The sequence below is a fragment of the Poromitra crassiceps genome (genome assembly GCF_964638095.1).
Source record: "Poromitra crassiceps genome assembly, chromosome: 4".
Lineage (NCBI taxonomy): Eukaryota > Metazoa > Chordata > Actinopteri > Beryciformes > Melamphaidae > Poromitra > Poromitra crassiceps.
In genome coordinates, this window is record NC_139626.1 from 64,846,439 (window position 1) to 64,868,050 (window position 21,612).

General features: G+C 41.2%; 1 protein-coding gene across 1 annotated transcript in view; it reads right to left on the minus strand.

Moving 5' to 3' along the window:
• Positions 1-21,612, minus strand: part of LOC310775426 (protein NLRC3-like) — an 83,595-nt gene that overhangs the window by 29,318 nt on the left and 32,665 nt on the right. Inside the window, exons 8-11 of the mRNA XM_083635576.1 lie at positions 6,471-6,702; positions 4,347-5,644; positions 3,112-3,611; positions 2,845-3,018 (exon numbers count right to left, since the gene is read on the minus strand). Of these exons, the coding sequence (XP_083491702.1) occupies positions 2,845-3,018; positions 3,112-3,611; positions 4,347-5,644; positions 6,471-6,702 (2,204 nt within the window). The remainder of the gene's footprint in view (positions 1-2,844; positions 3,019-3,111; positions 3,612-4,346; positions 5,645-6,470; positions 6,703-21,612) is intronic.

Consider the following 21,612-nt stretch of genomic DNA (forward strand, 5'->3'; position numbering starts at 1 on the left):
GGTGACTTGCCTACGAGATGTCCTGCAAGCATGTAGATAGATACGGGGCCCTATTCTCCCACAGGCCTTCGGCGCTAAAACGGGCCTTAAACGCAAAAAAACGTGCCTTGCGCCTGTTTTGGGACGATATCAATATGGCTTTACGCTGCCAAATGCGCTTTAGGCCGAATGGGCGTGGCGCAGTCCCAGAATGGGCCAAAGTGGGCGTGTCGGCGCTAAATACCGGCGTACTGCTATCCTCCGAGCTGGCGTACATTTAGCGCTTTGCGCCTTTGAAAAGCAGCCTATTCAGTGCGCCAGTGTCAAGGAGTGCTCTTCTGCCTCTCCCCTGTCACCCTTCTCTGTCTCTCTCTGAAACCAGGCCTATTCAGTGCGCCAGTGCTCTTCTGCCTCTTCTCTGTCACCCTTCTCTCTCTCTCTCTGACTCCCTCGCTCAGACAGACACAACACATAGCAGCACCCAGCTTCCCATAGGAAATAGCAGTTGTAAGTTTACTGCCTGTGAATGTCCCTGTCCCAGCATGCAATTGGGTCCTCCATTTCGCTACTAAATAGCAACCAAATGAGCCGAAATAGATATAAAAGGTAGATCTAAAATAATGTGTAATGGTAAGACAACCTGCAATTGTAGAACATTTCAATATTGGACCAAATAAAACATCGAAATGAAACACCACCCTATGTGAAACATATATGTCCTCTTGAGCCTATATATACCCTGTGTGGATTTAACGTGATTTAGATAAGTGACAGCGGAACGCGCTTCGGAAGCTTCTACTGTCATCTGCTATACTGTGATGTCCAGCTCCAATAACTTGGCCCTACTCCACATTTAGTTTTACAATAAAAACACATTTATGCAATGACTTTACATAATGTAGGCTATATTTATGTGCATCATCCTTCCTGCAGCAGGCGAGAGAAAATGATATCTTTCTGGACAAACTTTCACCAATCTAATAGGCTATATTTTTCTAGCTGATGCATTTAGAACATTATTTTCACTTTGATCTTGCTATAGTGTAGCGTATTTACATGCTTGCAGTATTGAAACTGCAGTTAGATTGGTTTGAGAAGCATAATAATATGGAATAATAGCCTATAATGCAGACAGTCAGACTGGATGAAGGGAGGGGGGGGGGGCAGAGCGTTTGGCTTTCGTCTGGTTTTGCGGGATCACTGGAATTGGAGCTAAAAAGGCAAGCGTGCGATTCGTTTATTGCAGTTATCCAATGAGCATGACGGTGCATAATTTTATGCTTAAAAGGTGTGGTTGTAATGCTTTAGGCTGCGTGTAGCGCCAGCACGACGATATCAAGTGCGCTGGTCCACGCCCACTGATTTGGGCTGCGCCAGGCGCTCGGCCTAGAAACAGCGCCGATGCAACGATAGGGACCACGGTGTGCGACTGGTGGTATAATACAATACTGAGTGTCAAGAATATATGTATTTGTTTTGGTTTTGGTTTTTGTTTTCTTTTGTTTTCTTTCGTCCTCATGTGTATGAGCCTGTTTGCTTTGTTTGTGTGTTGGTAAAAAAATAAAATAAAAAGCTGCTAAAAAAAAAAAAAAAAAAAAAAGTGTATACAACTAAAGTACCAGTTGTTTGCATTGTTTTGGTATTTAAATTCTGTATAATAAAAAAAGCAAGTAGAAAATATATGGAGAGAAATTGTAGTGTGATGTGATTAATAAACCCTGATTGCAATAAAAAATTTTTTTAACAGATTAAGGCTAACCTTAGTGTCATCATCACTACTTTTTTGTTTTGTTCGTTTAATGTTTGTTGTATGTATGTGTATATATATGTGTATATTTTATGTCCTGTCATTTTTAATGGTGTCCTGTTTTAATTGTTCTCTATTACTCAAGGGTGTGTTTATTGTATGTTGGTTGGTGGATTGTATTGTTTGTATTATTGAAATAATAATACAAAGAAAATGATTTTAGGCCAGCATATGTATATTGTGATAAAGCTGTATCACCCTATATGGAAATTTGAATCGTGATAACATTTTCATCCATATCACCCAGCACTATTATTTTGATTGTTTATGATTGATGAGTTTATACAGGTTTTCTGAGAAAGAGATCCCATCTTTCAGTGTAAACTTCTTTAAAAAATATTTACATGTTGGATTTTCTCATCAGTAGCAGTGGCTCAGAAATGAATTATGATAATGCAGAAACTGTTATTGTCCCCAATATTAAAAGTTGCCCCAAGCATCGGGTTCGTTTTTTCATTTTAGTTCTTGACTCAAGAAGAGTTCATTTGTAAAAACATATAAATGTCATTCTTAAAATGAAACAACACCTGTTTGATACTCCTTGGAGTGCACATAAAAGATGGTTTAGATGATTCATGTGATGATGCAGTGAAAATGTTTTAATTACCTCATGATTCATAATAGAAATATATTAAATATATATATATATATAAATACAAAAATATCTGATTACTATAATGAGGTGAGGGGTGCCACGCGGCCCACCTGCATACGAGAGCACGTGAAGCGGGCAAGACCTCGAGGGGGAACCAGCGAGGCACAGTAGAAATGAACGCTACCAGTTCAACTAGAAAGGAACGTGTGAAGCCTGCAATATTTATAGTGTATTAAAAAAATTATTAAAAAGTACAAATGAAGATATCTGTTTTTGCAGGTGAACTTTTCTATTTCAACAAGAGGCACTGAGGTGAGAAAAGAATGACATGTTCTCTCAGAGAAGAATGTTGGGTTTCACATCACATCAGCAGGAAAATGAGAGTTCAGGTATTTTCTCTGATATTAATGTGCATGTAAAACAGAATTTAAACGGTCTGTTGAATAGTAACAGTGATCCTGACCTGAGAGTCTCCAGTCTACAGTGTGGACTCTGCAGTCCAACACAGAGCACCTTCACTGATGCATCTTGCAAGTCGTTGTTACTCAGGTCCAGCTCTCTCAGACTAGAGGACTGAGAGCTGAAAACTGAGGCCAGAGCTTCACAGCTTCTCTCTGACAGCTGACAGCCACTCAGCCTGAAGTGTGATGAAAAAACAACATTGAAAATGTTTATTTCCCTCCTCACAACATACATGTATATTGAATCTATCCAGTTTGTATGCACTTACAGAGCTTTATTGGAGGCTTTGACCACTGGCAGCAGCATCAGAAGAGCCTCCTCTGAAGCCGAGTATTTCTTCAGGTCAAACTCATCCAACTCTTCTTCTGATGACAGTAAGATGAAGGCCAGAGCCGACCACTCAGTAGGGGAGAATTTGCCTGTGGAGAGACTTCCAAAATTGATGTGGTCTTGGATCTCCTTCACAAGAGACCGGTCATTCAGCTCATTCAGACAGTGGAACAGATTGATGATTCTCTCTGAAGACGGATTCTCCCTGATCTTTTCCTTGATGTACTGGACTGTATCCTGATTGGTCTGTGAGCTACTTCCTATCTGTGGCAGCAGGCCTTGTAGGAGAGTCTGATTGGTCTCTAGTGAAAGACCCAGGAGGAAGCGGAGGAACAAATCAAGGTGACCATTTAGGCTCTGTGAAGCCTTGTCCACAGCACTCTGGTAGAAGATAGTATCGGGTTCATTTTCTAACGTGTGGTTGTCTAACATGGCACTCTGGTAGAAGATAGTTTCAGGTTTATTTTCTAACGTGTGCTCGTCTAACATGGCTCCTGGCTGTTCGTTTTTTTTCTTTCTTCTTTGTTTTGCTTTCTTCAAAAGGGAGAATGGCCATTTACTCATAAACCCTTTGCTGGACATTGATTCAGAATAGTCACCAGTGTGGGAGGTTGACTGATGTTCTGACTGGTTTTCTGACAGCAGATTGACAGATTTGTCTGTGGAGGTTGACTGATTTTCCGACTGGTTTTCTGACAGCAGATTGACAGATTTTTCTGTGGAGGTTGACAGATTTTCTGACTGGTTTTCTGACAGCAGATTGACAGATTTGTCTGTGGAGGTTGATTGGATTTCTGACAGCAGATTGACAGATTTTTCTGTGGAGGTTGACTGATTTTCTGACTGGTTTTCTGACAGCAGATTGACAGATTTGTCTGTGGAGGTTGACTGATTTTCTGACAGCAGATTGACAGATTTGTCTGTGGAGGATGACTGATTTTCTGACTGGTTTTCTGACAGCAGATTGACAGATTTGTCTGTGGAGGTTGATTGGTTTTCTGACAGCAGATTGACAGATTTGTCTGTGGAGGTTGACTGATTTTCTGACTGGTTTTCTGACAGCAGATTGACAGATTTGTCTGTGGAGGTTGACTGATTTTCTGACAGCAGATTGACAGATTTGTCTGTGGAGGATGACTGATTTTCTGACTGGTTTTCTGACAGCAGATTGACAGATTTGTGTGTGGAGGTTGATTGTGGTTCTGACAGCAGATTGACACCAGAGTCGATGAATGAGATGATGACATGAACAGCAGCCAGAAACTCCTGAATGCTCAGATGGACAAAGCAGAATACTTTGTCCTGGTACAGCCCACACTCCTCTTTAAAGATCTGTGTGAACACTCCTGAGTACACGGAAGCTGCTCTGATATCAATACCACACTCTTTCAGGTCAGCTTCATAGAAGATCAGGTTGCCTTTCTCCAGCTGCTCAAAAGCCAGTTTTCCCAGAGAAAGAATCATGTGTGGATCTGTCTCAGCTCTCTCATGATACTTGATGTTCAGTTTGGACTGAACCACCAGGAAGTGGATGTACATCTCAGTCAGGGTCTTGGGCAGTTCTCCTATCTCATTGGTTCTCAACACATATTCCATAACATTAGCAGTGATCCAGCAGAAGAGTGGAATGTGGCACATGATGAGGAGGCTTCGTGAAGCCTTGATGTGGGAGATGATTCTCATGGCCTGCTGCTCATCTCTGAATCTCTTCCTGAAGTACTCCTCTTTCTGTGGGTCAGTGAAGCCTCTCACCTCTGTCACCACGTCAACACACTCAGGAGGGATCTGATTGGCTGCTGCAGGTCGTGTGGTCACCCAGAGGCGAGCAGCGGGAAGCAGTTTCCCCTTGATGAGGTTTGTCAGCAACACGTCCACTGAGGTCGACTCTGTGACATCGGTCACGATCTCGTTGTTCTGGAAGTCTAGAGGAAGTCGACACTCATCCAGACCGTCAAAGATGAGCACAACCTGGAACTTGTCAAACCTACAGATTCCTGCTTCTTTGGTCTCAGGAAAAAAGTGATGAAGAAGTTCCACCAAGCAGAACCTTTTCCCTTTCAGCAGATTCAGCTCTCGGAAAGTGAATGGAAATATGAACTCTATATCCTGGTTAGCTTTGTCTTCAGCCCAGTCCAGAGTAAACTTTTGTGTTAAGACGGTTTTCCCAATGCCAGCCACTCCCTTTGTCATCAATGTTCTGGTTGGTTTGTCTCTTCCAGGTAAGGGTTTAAAGATGTCGTCACATTTGATTGTTGTTTCTGGTCTGGCTGATTTCCTGGATGCTGCTTCAATCTGTCTGACCTCATGTTCATCATTGACCTCTCCACTCCCTCCCTCTGTGAGGTAATGCTCTGTGTACATCTCATCCAGAAGTGTTGGGTTTCCTGCTTTAGCAATCCCCTCAAACAAACACTGAAACTTCTCCTTCAGACTGGATTTGTGTTGTTGTTGTGGATGTTGATGTTGAGTTTCTGAAAGAACAAATGAACAATGAGCAGATGTTTCAGTAAACATGAGAAATGTGAACATTTGCTGGTAAATGTGTATCTCCACTCCATGACATCTCTTCAGCTCATCACTGGTGAGTGGACAAATAGGTCCTGACTGTGTGCAGCTCATTGTGAAAGACAACTGGTGTGCTGCTGTTTTTGTTTGCCAGTGTGCACCACTGTGTTCAGCATATTCCAATCACATTAACAAATTAATAATTTTACCAGATTATCCAGAGGGATTTCGCTCATTTACTTTTCTATCTTGTAATGAATAGATCTTGTTTGGCAAATGTTTATGTTTTCAGCAGTTTGGACATGGTCATGGCTTTTTTTATTTTAAAACTATATCCACTATATGCCGTAAAGTTCCAACATGAAGGTGGCTACTCAGTTTGTTGATCTGGAATGTTCTTGTTGGAATGGATTATTTGGCTTATTCCAAACAAATAATGACTCAAATGCATTCAGAATAATAAAACAGGCCTTTACAAGTCAAATGAGATAAAAATAAGCCAAACTCAAATTCAATGTTCTCTCTAATAAATAGTTTCTTGTTTTGTTTGTTACGGTTGAGAACTGTGGCTCGACGGCATCTTCCAGCTATGGCTGGCACATCTGATTCAAATGAATTAGACGGGGAGCCCCAAATGATTTGCTCCTATATTCTTTTGCCAATCTTTCACCTATAGGTGGCATCATTGTCTTGAAAACAAAAACAAAACAGGTTCTAACAGACATGATTCACCCATTTCCCACCATCTCCCCTCTCTCTCTCCATGATGTTAAAGCTGTTAAAGACTCTTACTCCTCTGCAGCTCCTCAGCCAGCTCCTCCTGCTTCATTCTCCTCAGGAAGAGCAGTGTGATGTTCAGAAAAGCCTCTCTGCTGCTGCTCCTCCTCTGCTGTTCCTCCTCATCGTCCACCTCCTCCTCATCCTCCCTCTGACTCTCTGAGCATTCTGCCTCATCTGGACTCAGAACCCTCTGGAACCTTCTCAGCTCCTTCTTCACAAAGGTGACAATGGTCTCCTCAAGCAGCTGGAACAGAAAAATATATTAACTAGAAGAGTGCACTCAGTAGAGTGCAGATCTTGATCACATTATCATCAATTGATTGAACAATGACTGAACTCTTATCTTGATGTAATTCTTATCGGTGGTCAGAATGCATGGTGCAAGTGAGAGCACTGTCATCATACAATAAAATAAAAGAGCTACTGAGGGTGAAAGATGATGTATTGTTTACTTTTGGTTATTCGTATAATGCTTTAACAGTTTAAATATTTGGTATAAATATGATGCTGCTGTAACAGTCTGTATATATTTGATGATCAATATTTGATGCATAAAGCTGTAACAGTCTGTATATATTTGATGATCTATATTTCATGTATAAAGCTGTAACAGTCTGTATATAATTGATAATCTATATTTGATCCATAAAGCTGTAAGAGTCTGTATATATTTGATGATCTATATTTGATGTAAAAAGCTGTAACAGTCTGTATATAATTGATGATCTATATTTGATGTATAAGCTGTAACAGTCTGTATATATTTGATGATCTATATTTGATGTATAAAGCTGTAACAGTCTTTATATATTTGATGATCTATATTTGATGTATAAAGCTGTAACAGCCTGTATATAATTGATGATCTATATTTGATGTATAAATCTGTAACAGTCTGTATATATTTGATGATCTATATTTGATGTATAAAGCTGTAACAGTCTGTATATATTTGATGATCTATACTTGATGTATAAAGCTGTAACAGTCTGTATATATTTGATGATCTATATTTGATGTATAAAGCTGTAACAGCCTGTATATAATTGATGATCTATATTTGATGTATAAAGTTGTAACAGTCTCTATATATTTGATTATCTATATTTGATGTATAAAGCTATAACAGTCTGTATATATTTGATGATCTATACTTGATGTATAAAGCTGTAACAGTCTGTATATATTTGATGATCTGTATGAAGCTGTAACAGTCTGTATATAATTGATGATCTATATTTGATGTATAAAGCTGTAAAAGTCTGTATATAATTGATGATCTATATTCTACAACATCTCTCTACAACATCCGCAAAATCCGTCCCTTTCTCACAAGAGAAGCGACTCAACTCCTGGTCCAATCTCTTGTCTCCTCCCGCCTGGACTACTGCAACGTGCTCCTGGCCGGCCTACCTGCCACCGACATCCGACCGCTTCAGCTCATTCAGAACGCTGCAGCCCGTCTGGTATTCAACCAACCCAAATTCTCTCACGTCACTCCCCTCTTCCAGGAGCTCCACTGGCTTCCCATCTCGGCTCGCATCAAATTCAAGACACTGGTACTGGCCTACAGGGCAGTACACCAGTCAGCTCCCCTGTACCTGCAATCCATGGTCAGGTTCCAAACCTCTCAGCGCTCCCTTCGCTCCTCCACCAGTGCAGGTCGCCTCGCCCCTCCTTCGCTACGGGGGCTCAAAAGTCGCTCATCCCGATCTCGACTCTTCTCATCCCTGGCACCTCAATGGTGGAACGAACTTCCACCTTCGGTCAGGACGGCTGAATCACTGCCGATCTTTCGGAAAAGACTAAAGACACACCTTTTCAGGCTCCATCTGGGCCCTTCTTGATCTAACTTCGTTCTCTCTCTTTCCCATCTGGGCCCTTCTTGATCTAACTTCGTTCTCTCTCTTTCCTTATAAAAAAAAAAAAAAACTAACCTTGTACCACTAACCTAAACTTGTACCACTGTTCCTTCAGAAGTTGTAGTTGTCATAGACTGTGCTCCATAGTTGATTGCTCTATTGCTGACAAAAAATGTGTTATTGTAAGTCGCTTTGGATAAAAGCGTCTGCCAAATGACGTAATGTAATGTAATGTAATGTAATGTAACAGTCTGTATATATTTGATGATCTATATTTGATGTATAAAGCTGTAACAGTCTGTATATATTTGATGATCTATATTTGATGTATAAAGCTGTAACAGTCTGTATATATTTGATGATCGATATTTGATGTATAAAGCTGTAACAGTCTGTATATATTTGATGATCTATATTTGATGTATAAAGCTGTAACAGCCTGTATATAATTGATGATCTATATTTGATGTATAAAGCTGTAACAGTCTGTATATATTTGATGATCTATATTTGATGTATAAAGCTGTAACAGTCTGTATATATTTGATGATCTATATTTGATGTATAAAGTTGTAACAGTCTGTATATAATTGATGATCTATATTTGATGTATAAAGCTGCAACAGTCTGTATATATTTGATGATCTATATTTGATGTATAAAGCTGTAACAGTCTGCACATATTTGATGATCTATATTTGATGTATAAAGCTGTAACAGCCTGTATATAATTGATGATCTATATTTTATGTATAAAGCTGTAACAGTTTGATGATCTATATTTGATGTATAAAGCTGTAACAGTCTGTATATAATTGATGATCTATATTTGATGTATAAAGCTGTAACAGTCTGTATATATTTGATGATCTATATTTGATGTAAAGCTATAACAGTCTGTATATATTTGATGATCTATATTTGATGTATAAAGCTGTAACAGTCTGTATATATTTGATGATCTATATTTGATGTATAAAGCTGTAACAGTCTGTATATATTTGATGATCTGTATGAAGCTGTAACAGTCTGTATATAATTGATGATCTATATTTGATGTATAAAGCTGTAAAGGTCTGTATATAATTGATGATCTATATTTGATGTATAAAGCTGTAACAGTCTGTATATATTTGATGATCTATATTTGATGTATAAAGCTGTAACAGTCTGTATATATTTGATGATCTATATTTGATGTATAAAGTTGTAACAGTCTGTATATAATTGATGATCTATATTTGATGTATAAAGCTGCAACAGTCTGTATATATTTGATGATCTATATTTGATGTATAAAGCTGTAACAGTCTGCACATATTTGATGATCTATATTTGATGTATAAAGCTGTAACAGCCTGTATATAATTGATGATCTATATTTTATGTATAAAGCTGTAACAGTTTGATGATCTATATTTGATGTATAAAGCTGTAACAGTCTGTCTATATTTGATGATCTATATTTGATGTATAAAGCTGTAACAGTCTGTATATATTTGATGATCTATATTTGATGTATAAAGCTATAACAGTCTGTATATATTTGATGATCTATATTTGATGTATAAAGCTGTAACAGTCTGTATATATTTGATGATCTATATTTGATGTATAAAGCTGTAACAGTCTGTATATATTTGATGATCTATATTTGATGTATAAAGCTGTAACAGTCTGTATATATTTGATGATCTATATTTGATGTATAGAGCTGTAACAGTCTGTATATATTTGATGATACTTGATGTATGAAGCTGTAACAGTCTGTATATATTTGATGATCTATACTTGATGTATAAAGCTCTAACAGTCTGTATGCATTTGATGATATATACTTGATGTATAAGGGCCTGTGTCCACCTAGCGTCTTTTCCTCAGGTCCAGCATCTTTTTTCAGTTGTTTCCAATGGGGGGAGAGCGTATGCCGGCGCACACGGACGTGTAGAGAAAGTGCGCTGCACCCAGCGTATATTTTCAGAGCGCTCCGCCGTTTTTGTGCACCGGCTCCCAGCGCTTCCAGCTGAGAATAATTTAACTTTTCAGAAAGACGCTGGTGTCAGGTGCTCTTTTTCTGGCAACTAATCATATGGAGAAACTATCGCAACAGAGACAGAAAGGCTCAATTGTGGGAGCAGATTGGCTAAACACTTAATATTTCTGGTGAGTGTTGTGCTTACTGCTTTTAATAATGTAGCCTACCTGTGTTGTTAGCTTGCTAGCTGTCAGCTATCAAGCTACTACCGCACTGAACTAAGGTTAGTTTCAGAGTGCTTCCTTGTATATTGTGCGCTGGGATCAGCGCTCCCCAGCGCACTCCCAGCGTTTAACGTCGCTAGGTGGACACAGGCCCTAAAGCTGTAACAGTCTATATTTTATGATCTATATTTGAGGTTATGAGGGGAGAGCAAGGTAATGCTTGCATGATGTGCTATGTGTGTGTGTGTGTGTGTGTGTGTGTGTGTGTGTGTGTGTGTGTGTGTGGGTGAGTGAGTGAGTGTGAGAGAGAGAGAGAGAGAGAGAGTGTGTGTGTGTGTGTGTGTGTGTGTGTGTGTGTGTGTGTGTGTGTGTGTGTGTGTGTGTGTGTGTGTGTGTGTGTGTGTGTGTGTGTGCACAAGTATTTATCTACATGTACTTATATAATGGATGGTAATGTCTTGATCTCCAAGTACAGAGAAACCACTCACATGACCAAGATTAAGAAATTCAGAAGGGATACGATGGACTACAAGGACGACAAAGTCTACCCATGGAGAACCTGTGATAGCAAATTATTGATCGAGTGTTTATTGATTGATTGATTATGAACTATGGCCCTTCTAAGATGTATTTTGTGAATTATGTTCTTCATCATTGCAGAAGATTGCTGTACAGGGAGAACATGTAAGTGTCTGTGGGAATAGAGTGGATTGTTATGTCTTGTGAACATCAGATTAACTATTGACGTCATGGAAATATACTGAGTTGGAGAGAGGTTGAATGAATGGAAAAGTACTGCCCTCCAGGGTGGGGGGCGGGTATCATAGTTTCAGTATATGAATGAATGAATGAATGAATGAATGAATGAATGAAAATTTTATTTACGTGTCAGGACAATTTACATGACCCATCCCACATGGGATTATCAGACACATCAACATACAGTTATTTCCATATCTATTACGGTGCTTGAACAATACAAAACCGTACAAACACACACAGCAGCACGCGGCATCAACAGCAAAACACAGATTTAACTACAATGTGTATTAAGTAAAATATATGAATTATCTATCATATGTCATCTTTTTCCTCCTATCCCACGCATGAGAGATATATTCGGAAAAAGCAAAGATGTGTTGTAAACGATGATTCGGGGCTCTTTCATGACAACGTGGTCGGGAAGAGACCTCTGTGCACAGATGTTATTGTGGAATAAAACCTCCTAAGAACACTAAAAACGGATATCTCATTATTGATGAATCAGCAGGGCATTGCAGCAATTTTTCCATCACAAACCCAGGGCCCCATTGCCACCAGACGGAGGAAACAGGTCCGGTTTTATGACCAGTTCCCCTACACCTCCGGCTCCAGTGCATCGGAATATCCAGCAGACTCTGATAGGGATTTTTTAGAAGAGGACAGCCAAGACGGCCCTCCACACCACCCACACCGCTACCACATGCGACAAAGAAGATCAGACGTGGCAGGCGGGGCTCCAGGAGGAAAACCCAGGTCCCAACAGCGACAGAGCGGCCGCAACAGGACTTAACCTTTAACCTAACTGACCAGACGCTGTCGGACTCCGAGCTTCTCATCCTGAACAAAGGTCTCTCTTATGTTCCCCCTACTCCGGCTAATCCTTTTCAGACTAAGGTGGAACTGTTCAAGTTCTTTCGATCCATGAAATTGAAATACTTCTATAACAAAGATAATGTTCAGGTTTATACACCACCTGACGCTCCCCCGCAACAACTTCCGTTGCATGTTAGAAGTACATTTTGTCCTCCTGCTACAAACAGCTGCATAGATACATTCTGCAAATTGGTCGAGAGAGATGTAGCCAAACTTTTTGCCACTCAACGCAGAGATCCTAAAGCAGGAGAGAGAGAGATGCTTACAGCCCTGGGTAAAATGAGGGATGTAGTCTGGAAACCTGCTGACAAGGGTGGTGGCCTGGTTCTGTTGGACAAAAAATGCTATGATGATGAAATACACTCTCAAATCTCAGATCCCTTTTATTATACCAAATTTGATGGGGATCCTACAGCAACATTTAAACATGAGATTGATTCCTTTCTACAGGACTCATTGATGGAAGGCCACATCTCTCAATTAGAGTTTAAGTTACTGACTAAAGATCATCCCACGATACCTGTTATATATGGTCTACCTAAGGTACATAAGTCCCAAGAGAAACCTCCTTGTCATCCCATTGTAGCCAGCATTGATAGTCTTCTAGAACCTCTATCACTCTCATGGAAATATACTGAGTTGGAGAGAGGTTGAATGAATGGAAAAGTACTGCCCTCCAGGGTGGGGGGCGGGTATCATAGTTTCAGTATATGATGTCTTGTAAACAATGATTCGGGGCTCTTTCATGACAACGTGGTCGGGAAGAGACCTCTGTGCACAGATGTTATTATGGAATAAAACCTCCTAAGAACACTAAAAACGGATATCTCATTATTGATGAATCAGCAGGGCATTGCAGCAATTTTTCCATCACACTTGGGGGCTCGTCCATGGGATCTCACGTGTGGGATGCGGACCTCTGGCATGTCGACTGGTGATAACCTCCTGCCAGAGTTGGACCTGAAACCTCGCTTAATTCTAAGAGAGCAGGGGTCGACATGCGGAGGGACGTAGCCCAGCGCTGTGATCTACGGAACCTGGTGAGGCAAATACACACTGAATGCAATGTTGATTGATCAATTTTATGTCAAATTGAGTAGCTGTCAAATTTAGAATAATGTTATACAATTGGTTTTAAAACATAGACAATTGTAACTACTGCTAAAAGCTACAGGTCTGGGGGATTGTGTAGTGGAAAACGGATGTAACCTCTGCCTGGGCAATCTTTTGCCTTTGAGGGGAGTGCGATGGTATCCTGGGGATGCTCGCGTGAGATAATATTAGATAAAACTCACTATTGCCGTACGGATATACTCACTGCCTAGAGGGTGAGGCGTTGCGTTAGGAGGGAGCGCACGCGTAAGGGGACCTTACTAGAGCCGTCTCGTTTTGGGCAAGGTTTAGAGAAAAAAACCGGCCTGTTTGATCGACGGACAAACAGTAAGACGCGGGTTGAAAGGTATTAAAGGTATTAAAAAACATATACCCAGACCTGAGTTTTGCAAAAGGAGGTATAAATTATATGTAGTTATAATAGAAGGGATACAATTACAAATTCAAAGCATTGGGAAAATTCTTACCATTCATTTACAAAAAAAAGAAAAAAGAAAAGTTGTTTTCAAAAGGTCTCTTTCCTTTGAAAAAAAAAAAAAAAAAAGGGGAGAGTGTGGGTGAAACAGGAAAAAAAAACAATGAGCAGTGAGGCTCATTAGAGGAAGAAAAATCACAAATTAAACTTTTTATTTTGGGGCTTAAACGTTCATATGTGTGTAGATAGGCCGGCCGGCAGGGGACAAGCGGGGCTGTTTATTTTGTTATGTGGATCCACAGTGGGTTTTATTTTAACCCATTCCTGCCCACAAAAGAGGGATTGGTTGTTGTTTTGTTTTTTATTGGTAATACCACAAGGGGGTATTGGTTTTGATTTCGCACACACAAGGGGGTACAGTTGTTTAGAGAAAGCTCATAATGAGCTATGGGTTTGTATTTGCAGGGGTCTAAATACACACCAGGAAAGCACAATTATCTCAAGCGGACCTACACGCCACATTTAGAGGGAATATAGACTGTATAAAAGTTATGGTCTAAGTGGTTTTGAATAAAACCACAGAGAACAACAACAACACATTTATTATGACGGGGAACAGAAAGGACAGTATTCTCCTATATTGCTGTCAAAGCCAGAAGCAATACATACATACATACACTTTTATTTATCATGTGAGGACAGATAATTTTCGCTAATGTCTCTTAATGTGTCTTAAAGGTCCCATTCCGTGCAAAAGCTGTTTTTACTTGTAAATGCATATATACTGCTGTCAGCCCTCCCTGTAATGAGTTGTCACAAGCTCAGAACTGCCACAGTTGGATTTGTCCTTATCCAGCTTCCCCCTGCAGTCTCCTCCAAGCCACACCCCCAAACGCTTCGTTTGCCCAGAGGGGGATTTGGGACGTCACAAGCTTCCTCACGCATACTGCGCGGGTCTCTCTCACACAAGCTACCTGCACCATTTTGTCTATAGCCACAAAATTAACACTTCTAGCTGGAGCGACGCCAACTGTACGTGATCCAGCAACTGCAGAGGTGCATTCGGTAAGTCTAGGCATTTTGAGATGTCCTCTTTAGCGTAGTAACCGTTAAGTTAACGATAACTCGCAACCTAGCGTGCTGGTCCACAGACGCTAATCTGATTGGCCGCTGGGAGCCTGGGGCGGGCTCTCCCTCAGCGGCCAATGGGAACTGTTAGTTCTGAATATATTATAGAAACAGACCGTTCTTGGGAAGCGACGAGATGAGGAAGTGAGAACTCCGTCACAACAAACGGGGTTGCTATATTTTCGACAAATTAATCCAGAATCATGTTTTATGGACCAGAGACACACGTTTTTAAGAGGTTACAGCTGCACGAATTGGGACCTTTAAAGGTCTCAACCTGGAATTGGCCACGCCTCACCACCACCAGCAGCAGACTGAGATTCAGCGCCAGGCTCAAGTGCACTGCAGACCACCAGCAGTCCAGGCTCAAGCGCAGACCATCAGCACTCCAGGCTTCAGCCAGGGAACCAACGGCAGCAACATCTGTACCGCAGCCACCACTACAGCCCTGAACACCGCAGCTAGCGGCCAGCAATGGGAGAGAGTAAAATCTCTCCCTTCCGTGTAAGTGTTTGAAAACACCGGTGTGACGGGCCACAGAAATGCATCATGAGTGGTTTGCTTGCTGTAAAAGAATTTATAACTGCCGTTGAGTTTCCGATCCATAGGCTTGGCCCGAGGTTGACGCCAGCAGGACAACATCTGCCCTTGGCATATGAACAATGCGCTGTGTGTTTACCGACCTGGACAGTTTAACAGCAGAGAGGACTTAAGGGAAGTGAATCCAGACGGAACGGAGAAGGTGTGAGGCGCTGGTCAATGACGGGGAGAGACTGACACGGCCGGAGACGCAAGCCAGTTGAGGGTGGAGGAATCACAGCAGAACTTTCTCCAAAGACACCAATGATGAACAGATAAGTGATGACACACATGAAAATTTGTATGCTACAGCTGTTCGACAAACCATTGTTTTAGCAAGAGAATCGCACTGCACACATTATGTACATGCAATGCACACAGAGTAAAAGTACTTTTTTGCATTATTACAGTACTGTGAGATAGAAGTTATGTCTTTTTTTTAGGAAAAGTGATTACTTAGCCTGGAAAACTCTTATTGCCAAGCGAAAAGGTAATGTTTTGTGAACAGACACTGAGATCCCCCCCCCCCCCCCCCCCCCCTCGGCCTGAAGCCTTGAAACAGTGCAGCGTGTTCCAGATAACCACAATGCCCAGCGCACACACATTTTCCCAAGAGGACTGTGAGAAGGCCTCAGATAGTATTGGTCTCTGTAGAATGGCTCTTCATCACACTGCTAAATTAATTGACACATGTGTTACTTAACACATCTGTCAAAGGGGGTATGCAGCTGGTCTTCAAATGACTGAAATCTTTTTATTTTTGTTTTTGTTTTTGTTTTTGTTTGTTTTTAAATTTTGTGTTGTTGTGAATGTGTTTGTGTGCCTGTGTGACTGAGGCAATCAGATTGGGACATCAGATTGGGACATCAGATTGGGACAGCAGATTGGGACATCAGATTGGGACATCAGATGATCAGATCGAACCTGCCCGCATCCGCCACCAGCGCAATTAGCTTTGTCTTTACATACACACACACACACATGAGCTTGAAGACAAATGGTACACACCCTATAAAACACCGGAAGATGATTAACGGAAGACAGACAGCGTGGTGCACTCAGGCGAGTGCATCCTTCATGACGGTTTCCCCATGGCGAGTAGGCCACTGGAGTCATATTTAACTCATTGAGTGCCATGGACGTCTTTCGACGTCCAATTAAATAGTGACGTAGAGTGCCAAGGACGTCTTTCAACGTCCAATGCGTTTTTTGACGGTGGGACGTCGATCAAAGCCTTCTGCAGCTCCTGTACAAATATTGTAGCTATTGGAGGTCTATAACCTATTTTACAAACCCATTAGGTGGCGACAGTGCTCTCCAGATTAGAGACAGGTCCTGAGAAACAGGAGGAAAAAGCCGTGATCAAAGAGAAACCGATGCATGCTGCAGCCAGAGCCATATAGATTGCTCTGTCTGGAGCTGACGTTGGCTGCGAACATGAGTCAATCCGCGCACACAACTGAGCTCCTCTGCCTCTGTCTGTCTGTCTGCATAGTTTCTCCACACGATTAGCCACCAGAAAAGCAGCACCCGACGCCAAACCATTCAGCAGTCCGGTTTGGCTCTTCTCTATCGCGCTGGGAGCCGCCCGGCACACACAAACGGAGCACTCCGAAAATAGAGTGGGTGCGTGAGGCTGTGTAGTGTGGGGAGGAGTTTGCAGCTGAGGAGGGGAGGGGGGGAGAGGGGGGTGGGGCACGCAGGGCACGCAGGGCACGCAGGGCATCACACAACTACACCACGGTCACTACATCAGAAAATATTATCTTCAGACTCAGTGAATGTGCTTGAAATGCTGCATTTCACAAAAGGCGGAATATCTCAGCTAATAATTTGAAAAGGCTGTATTTGCTCAAAACGACCTATCTTCTCCGGCTCATAACTAAAGAACGGAAAATGGTATCAATACACTTTTTTTTGCTGATGATACAATAGAGCCAGTTCGTTCTTTGTGCGTGTTCGGTGTTTACATAGTAATATCACACAATATACTGTGGGCCTCGAGAAATCACTGAAAACGCTCTGAAAACTCTGGCACTGGGAGCGTCCGTTCTCCAAAAGTGGCTGGCACTCAATGAGTTAATGTGTATTATGTAAAAACTGTGATAATGTGTATTATAAAGTGCTTTGGAGAGTAAAGTAGGAAACAGGGGAAGTAACAGAGATGGGGACAAAGACTCAAGCGGACTCAGACGTGTAAAATGATTTGTGAGCTAATAGGGAGCTATTTGAGGAAGACAATGCAGTTTTTTTCAATAGTGTAAATCGATAGCTTATGAATTGAGCTATCTCAATCATTTCAAAGTGCAAATAAAATAGAATAAAATAAAATAAATAGACTAGATTGACCAGTTGCATCAAAATAGGTCGCGGGTTCATTTCCCAGCCTTTGAGCAGAGTACATACCAAAGTCGACTTGGTATGTATGTCTGCCAGATGTTTGGAAGTCGTCAACAATTGCAGTGAGAAACCCGAAACAAACCGTTTCCCAAAACATTTGCAGCCTGTGAGAATGTTTTCATACGAAATGTAAATAGCGGCTAGCTGATATGAGTGGACGCTGGAGGAGGGAGTGGGAGGCGGCACCCAAAACGATTTAGTGGGGGCGCCGCCTCTGACTCCAACTCCCAGAATCCATAGCACCAGCCAGCAGGATGCATTGGAAGGATTTTTCTCTTGAGGAGATAAAGCCGAAAGTGGTTTGCTCCAGGAGTTTAATCTGACCAATGTGCTCTGTAGGTTGTGTAAATTTGTGTGTATTGAGCAGGGTTGGGGGTAATTAATCAAACTGTGTGTTCTTAAACAAATATGACAAAAGTGTGGAAGTGAGTGGCTAAACTAAACTGTTTAGAATAGTAGTAAGCTATTCTGGCCTACATAGGAGAACAAAGATGAATATATAAAAACATATTTCAAGCTGCATTGTGAAAGATTGTAGGACTCAAGTGGAAAAAGGTTGAGATAGGACTGATGAGTGGATGAAGAGAATCCACTCGCACAGGATAACACCCTTTTGAGAAGAAGAAAAGTGGAAGGTTGAAAATGTTGCACTGATGTATACTATGCTTGGCGTTATGGTAAGTGTCTAAAATAAAAGGCCATCTCGCCTCTGACACATTTTGCTTATGCTATGAAATCCTGGGTAAATAATCATGTTTGATTTGATATTTAGCGTTCCTAAGAGTCTAATTTGAGCAAGCGATACATTGTAATACAAGTGATAGTGAAATCTGAGTTCCAGTGGTTTTATATAGCCATAAGCCGAAATGCAGTTAAGTGAGGACTTATTAATTATAATTGTGAACACTTAGGGAAATTCTGATCTATACAGAAAGGTAAACAGCCTATCATTTGATGTTTGAGTTGATCATTTTTTTTCTAACAAGTTAGGGATGATAGTTATTTTAGTTTTCTTTGACTGTGTTTGAAATTATAGTTTCTTATCAATAATTTATTTTTAATATTGATAATAATGATGTATTTTTATCAATAGTGTGGAATTGTGATAGCAAATTATTGATTGAGTGTTTATTGATTGATTGATTATGAACTATGGCCCTTCTAAGATGTATTTTGTGAATTATGTTCTTCATCATTGCAGAAGATTGCTGTACAGGGAGAACATGTAAGTGTCTGTGGGAATAGACTGGATTGTTATGTCTTGTGAACATCAGATTAACTATTGACGTCATGGAATATTGAGTTGGAGAGAGGTTGGATGAATGGAAAAGTACTGCCCTCCAGGGTGGGGGGCGGGTATCATAGTTTCAGTATATGATGTCTTGTAAACAATGATTCGGGGCTCTTTCATGACAACGTGGTCGGGAAGAGACCTCTGTGCACAGATGTTATTATGGAATAAAACCTCCTAAGAACACTAAAAACGGATATCTCATTATTGATGAATCAGCAGGGCATTGCAGCAATTTTTCCATCACACTTGGGGGCTCGTCCATGGGATCTCACGTGTGGGATGCGGACCTCTGGCATGTCGACTGGTGATAACCTCCTGCCAGAGTTGGACCTGAAACCTCGCTTAATTCTAAGAGAGCAGGGGTCGACATGCGGAGGGACGTAGCCCAGCGCTGTGATCTACGGAACCTGGTGAGGCAAATACACACTGAATGCAATGTTGATTGATCAATTTTATGTCAAATTGAGTAGCTGTCAAATTTAGAATAATGTTATACAATTGGTTTTAAAACATAGACAATTGTAACTACTGCTAAAAGCTACAGGTCTGGGGGATTGTGTAGTGGAAAACGGATGTAACTTCTGCCTGGGCAATCTTTTGCCTTTGAGGGGAGTGCGATGGTATCCTGGGGATGCTCGCGTGAGATAATATTAGATAAAACTCACTATTGCCGTACGGATATACTCACTGCCTAGAGGGTGAGGCGTTGCGTTAGGAGGGAGCGCACGCGTAAGGGGACCTTACTAGAGCCGTCTCGTTTTGGGCAAGGTTTAGAGAAAAAAACCGGCCTGTTTGATCGACGGACAAACAGTAAGACGCGGGTTGAAAGGTATTAAAGGTATTAAAAAACATATACCCAAACCTGAGTTTTGCAAAAGGAGGTATAAATTATATGTAGTTATAATAGAAGGGATACAATTACAAATTCAAAGCATTGGGAAAATTCTTACCATTCATTTACAAAAAAAAGAAAAAAGAAAAGTTGTTTTCAAAAGGTCTCTTTCCTTTGAAAAAAAAAAAAAAAAAAGGGGAGAGTGTGGGTGAAACAGGAAAAAAAAACAATGAGCAGTGAGGCTCATTAGAGGAAGAAAAATCACAAATTAAACTTTTTATTTTGGGGCTTAAACGTTCATATGTGTGTAGATAGGCCGGCCGGCAGGGGACAAGCGGGGCTGTTTATTTTGTTATGTGGATCCACAGTGGGTTTTATTTTAACCCATTCCTGCCCACAAAAGAGGGATTGGTTGTTGTTTTGTTTTTTATTGGTAATACCACAAGGGGGTATTGGTTTTGATTTCGCACACACAAGGGGGTACAGTTGTTTAGAGAAAGCTCATAATGAGCTATGGGTTTGTATTTGCAGGGGTCTAAATACACACCAGGAAAGCACAATTATCTCAAGCGGACCTACACGCCACATTTAGAGGGAATATAGACTGTATAAAAGTTATGGTCTAAGTGGTTTTGAATAAAACCACAGAGAACAACAACAACACATTTATTATGACAGGGAACAGAAAGGACAGTATTCTGCCCTGCAAAGCTAAAAGGGGGTAACTCAATTTTTGTCAAAAATGAGTTTTTGTCATTTTTGGAACATTGAAGATCTGCTTTATCATGTGGAAAAATATTTTGAGTCAATTGTGTTGTTTTTTGGAGAAAATAGGGGGTCATATTTACAGTAACTTCCAAAAGCCCTAGAAAAGCCAAGCAAGACTAAGGTAACATCAGTTACGGTTGTTTGGTTTGGTTTGACTGCACTCTGAATGCTCTGCCCTGCAATGCAAAAAGGGGGTAACTCACCAGAATGCTCAGGTTGAGTTGAGGTATGAGTTACATTACTGGGCAGGCCTAATGTCATGATTGTGACATTGGACCAATACCACCCCCACCCACACAGACACCCACATTAACTCCCAAGGTTGCCAGCTCATACGGCATTAACCCCCTAACCCTTATAGACGGTTTTCACGGAATTGGGTTGCTATGGGAACAGTTTGAACCCTATCTTATTTCCAGTCACCTATTGCATTAGCAAACATTGCAACAGGAAGTAAGCTAGGGGCAATTTTGAATGTTTATGTTGTAAAATTAAAAGCGTCTATACATTAACCCATGAGGCACCTCATATGACATTAACCCCCGAGGCACCAGCTCATACCACATTTACCCCCGAGGCTCCAGCTCGTACAACATTAACCCCCGACGCGCCAGCTCATACCACATTTCTGAGGCACCGCGCATATGAAATTAACCCCGGAGGTGCCAGCTTATACGACATTAACCCCCGAGGCGCCAGCTCATACCACATTAACCTCAGAGGCACCGCTCATATGAAATTAACCCCGGAGGTGCCAGCTCATACAACATTAACCACCGAGGCGCCAGCTCATATGACATTAACCCCTGAGGTACCAATTCATACAACATTAACCCCCGAGGTGCCGCTCATATAAAATTAACCCCAGAGGTGCCAGCTCATACGGCATTATCCCCAGAGGTACCAGCTCATACAACATTAACCCCAGA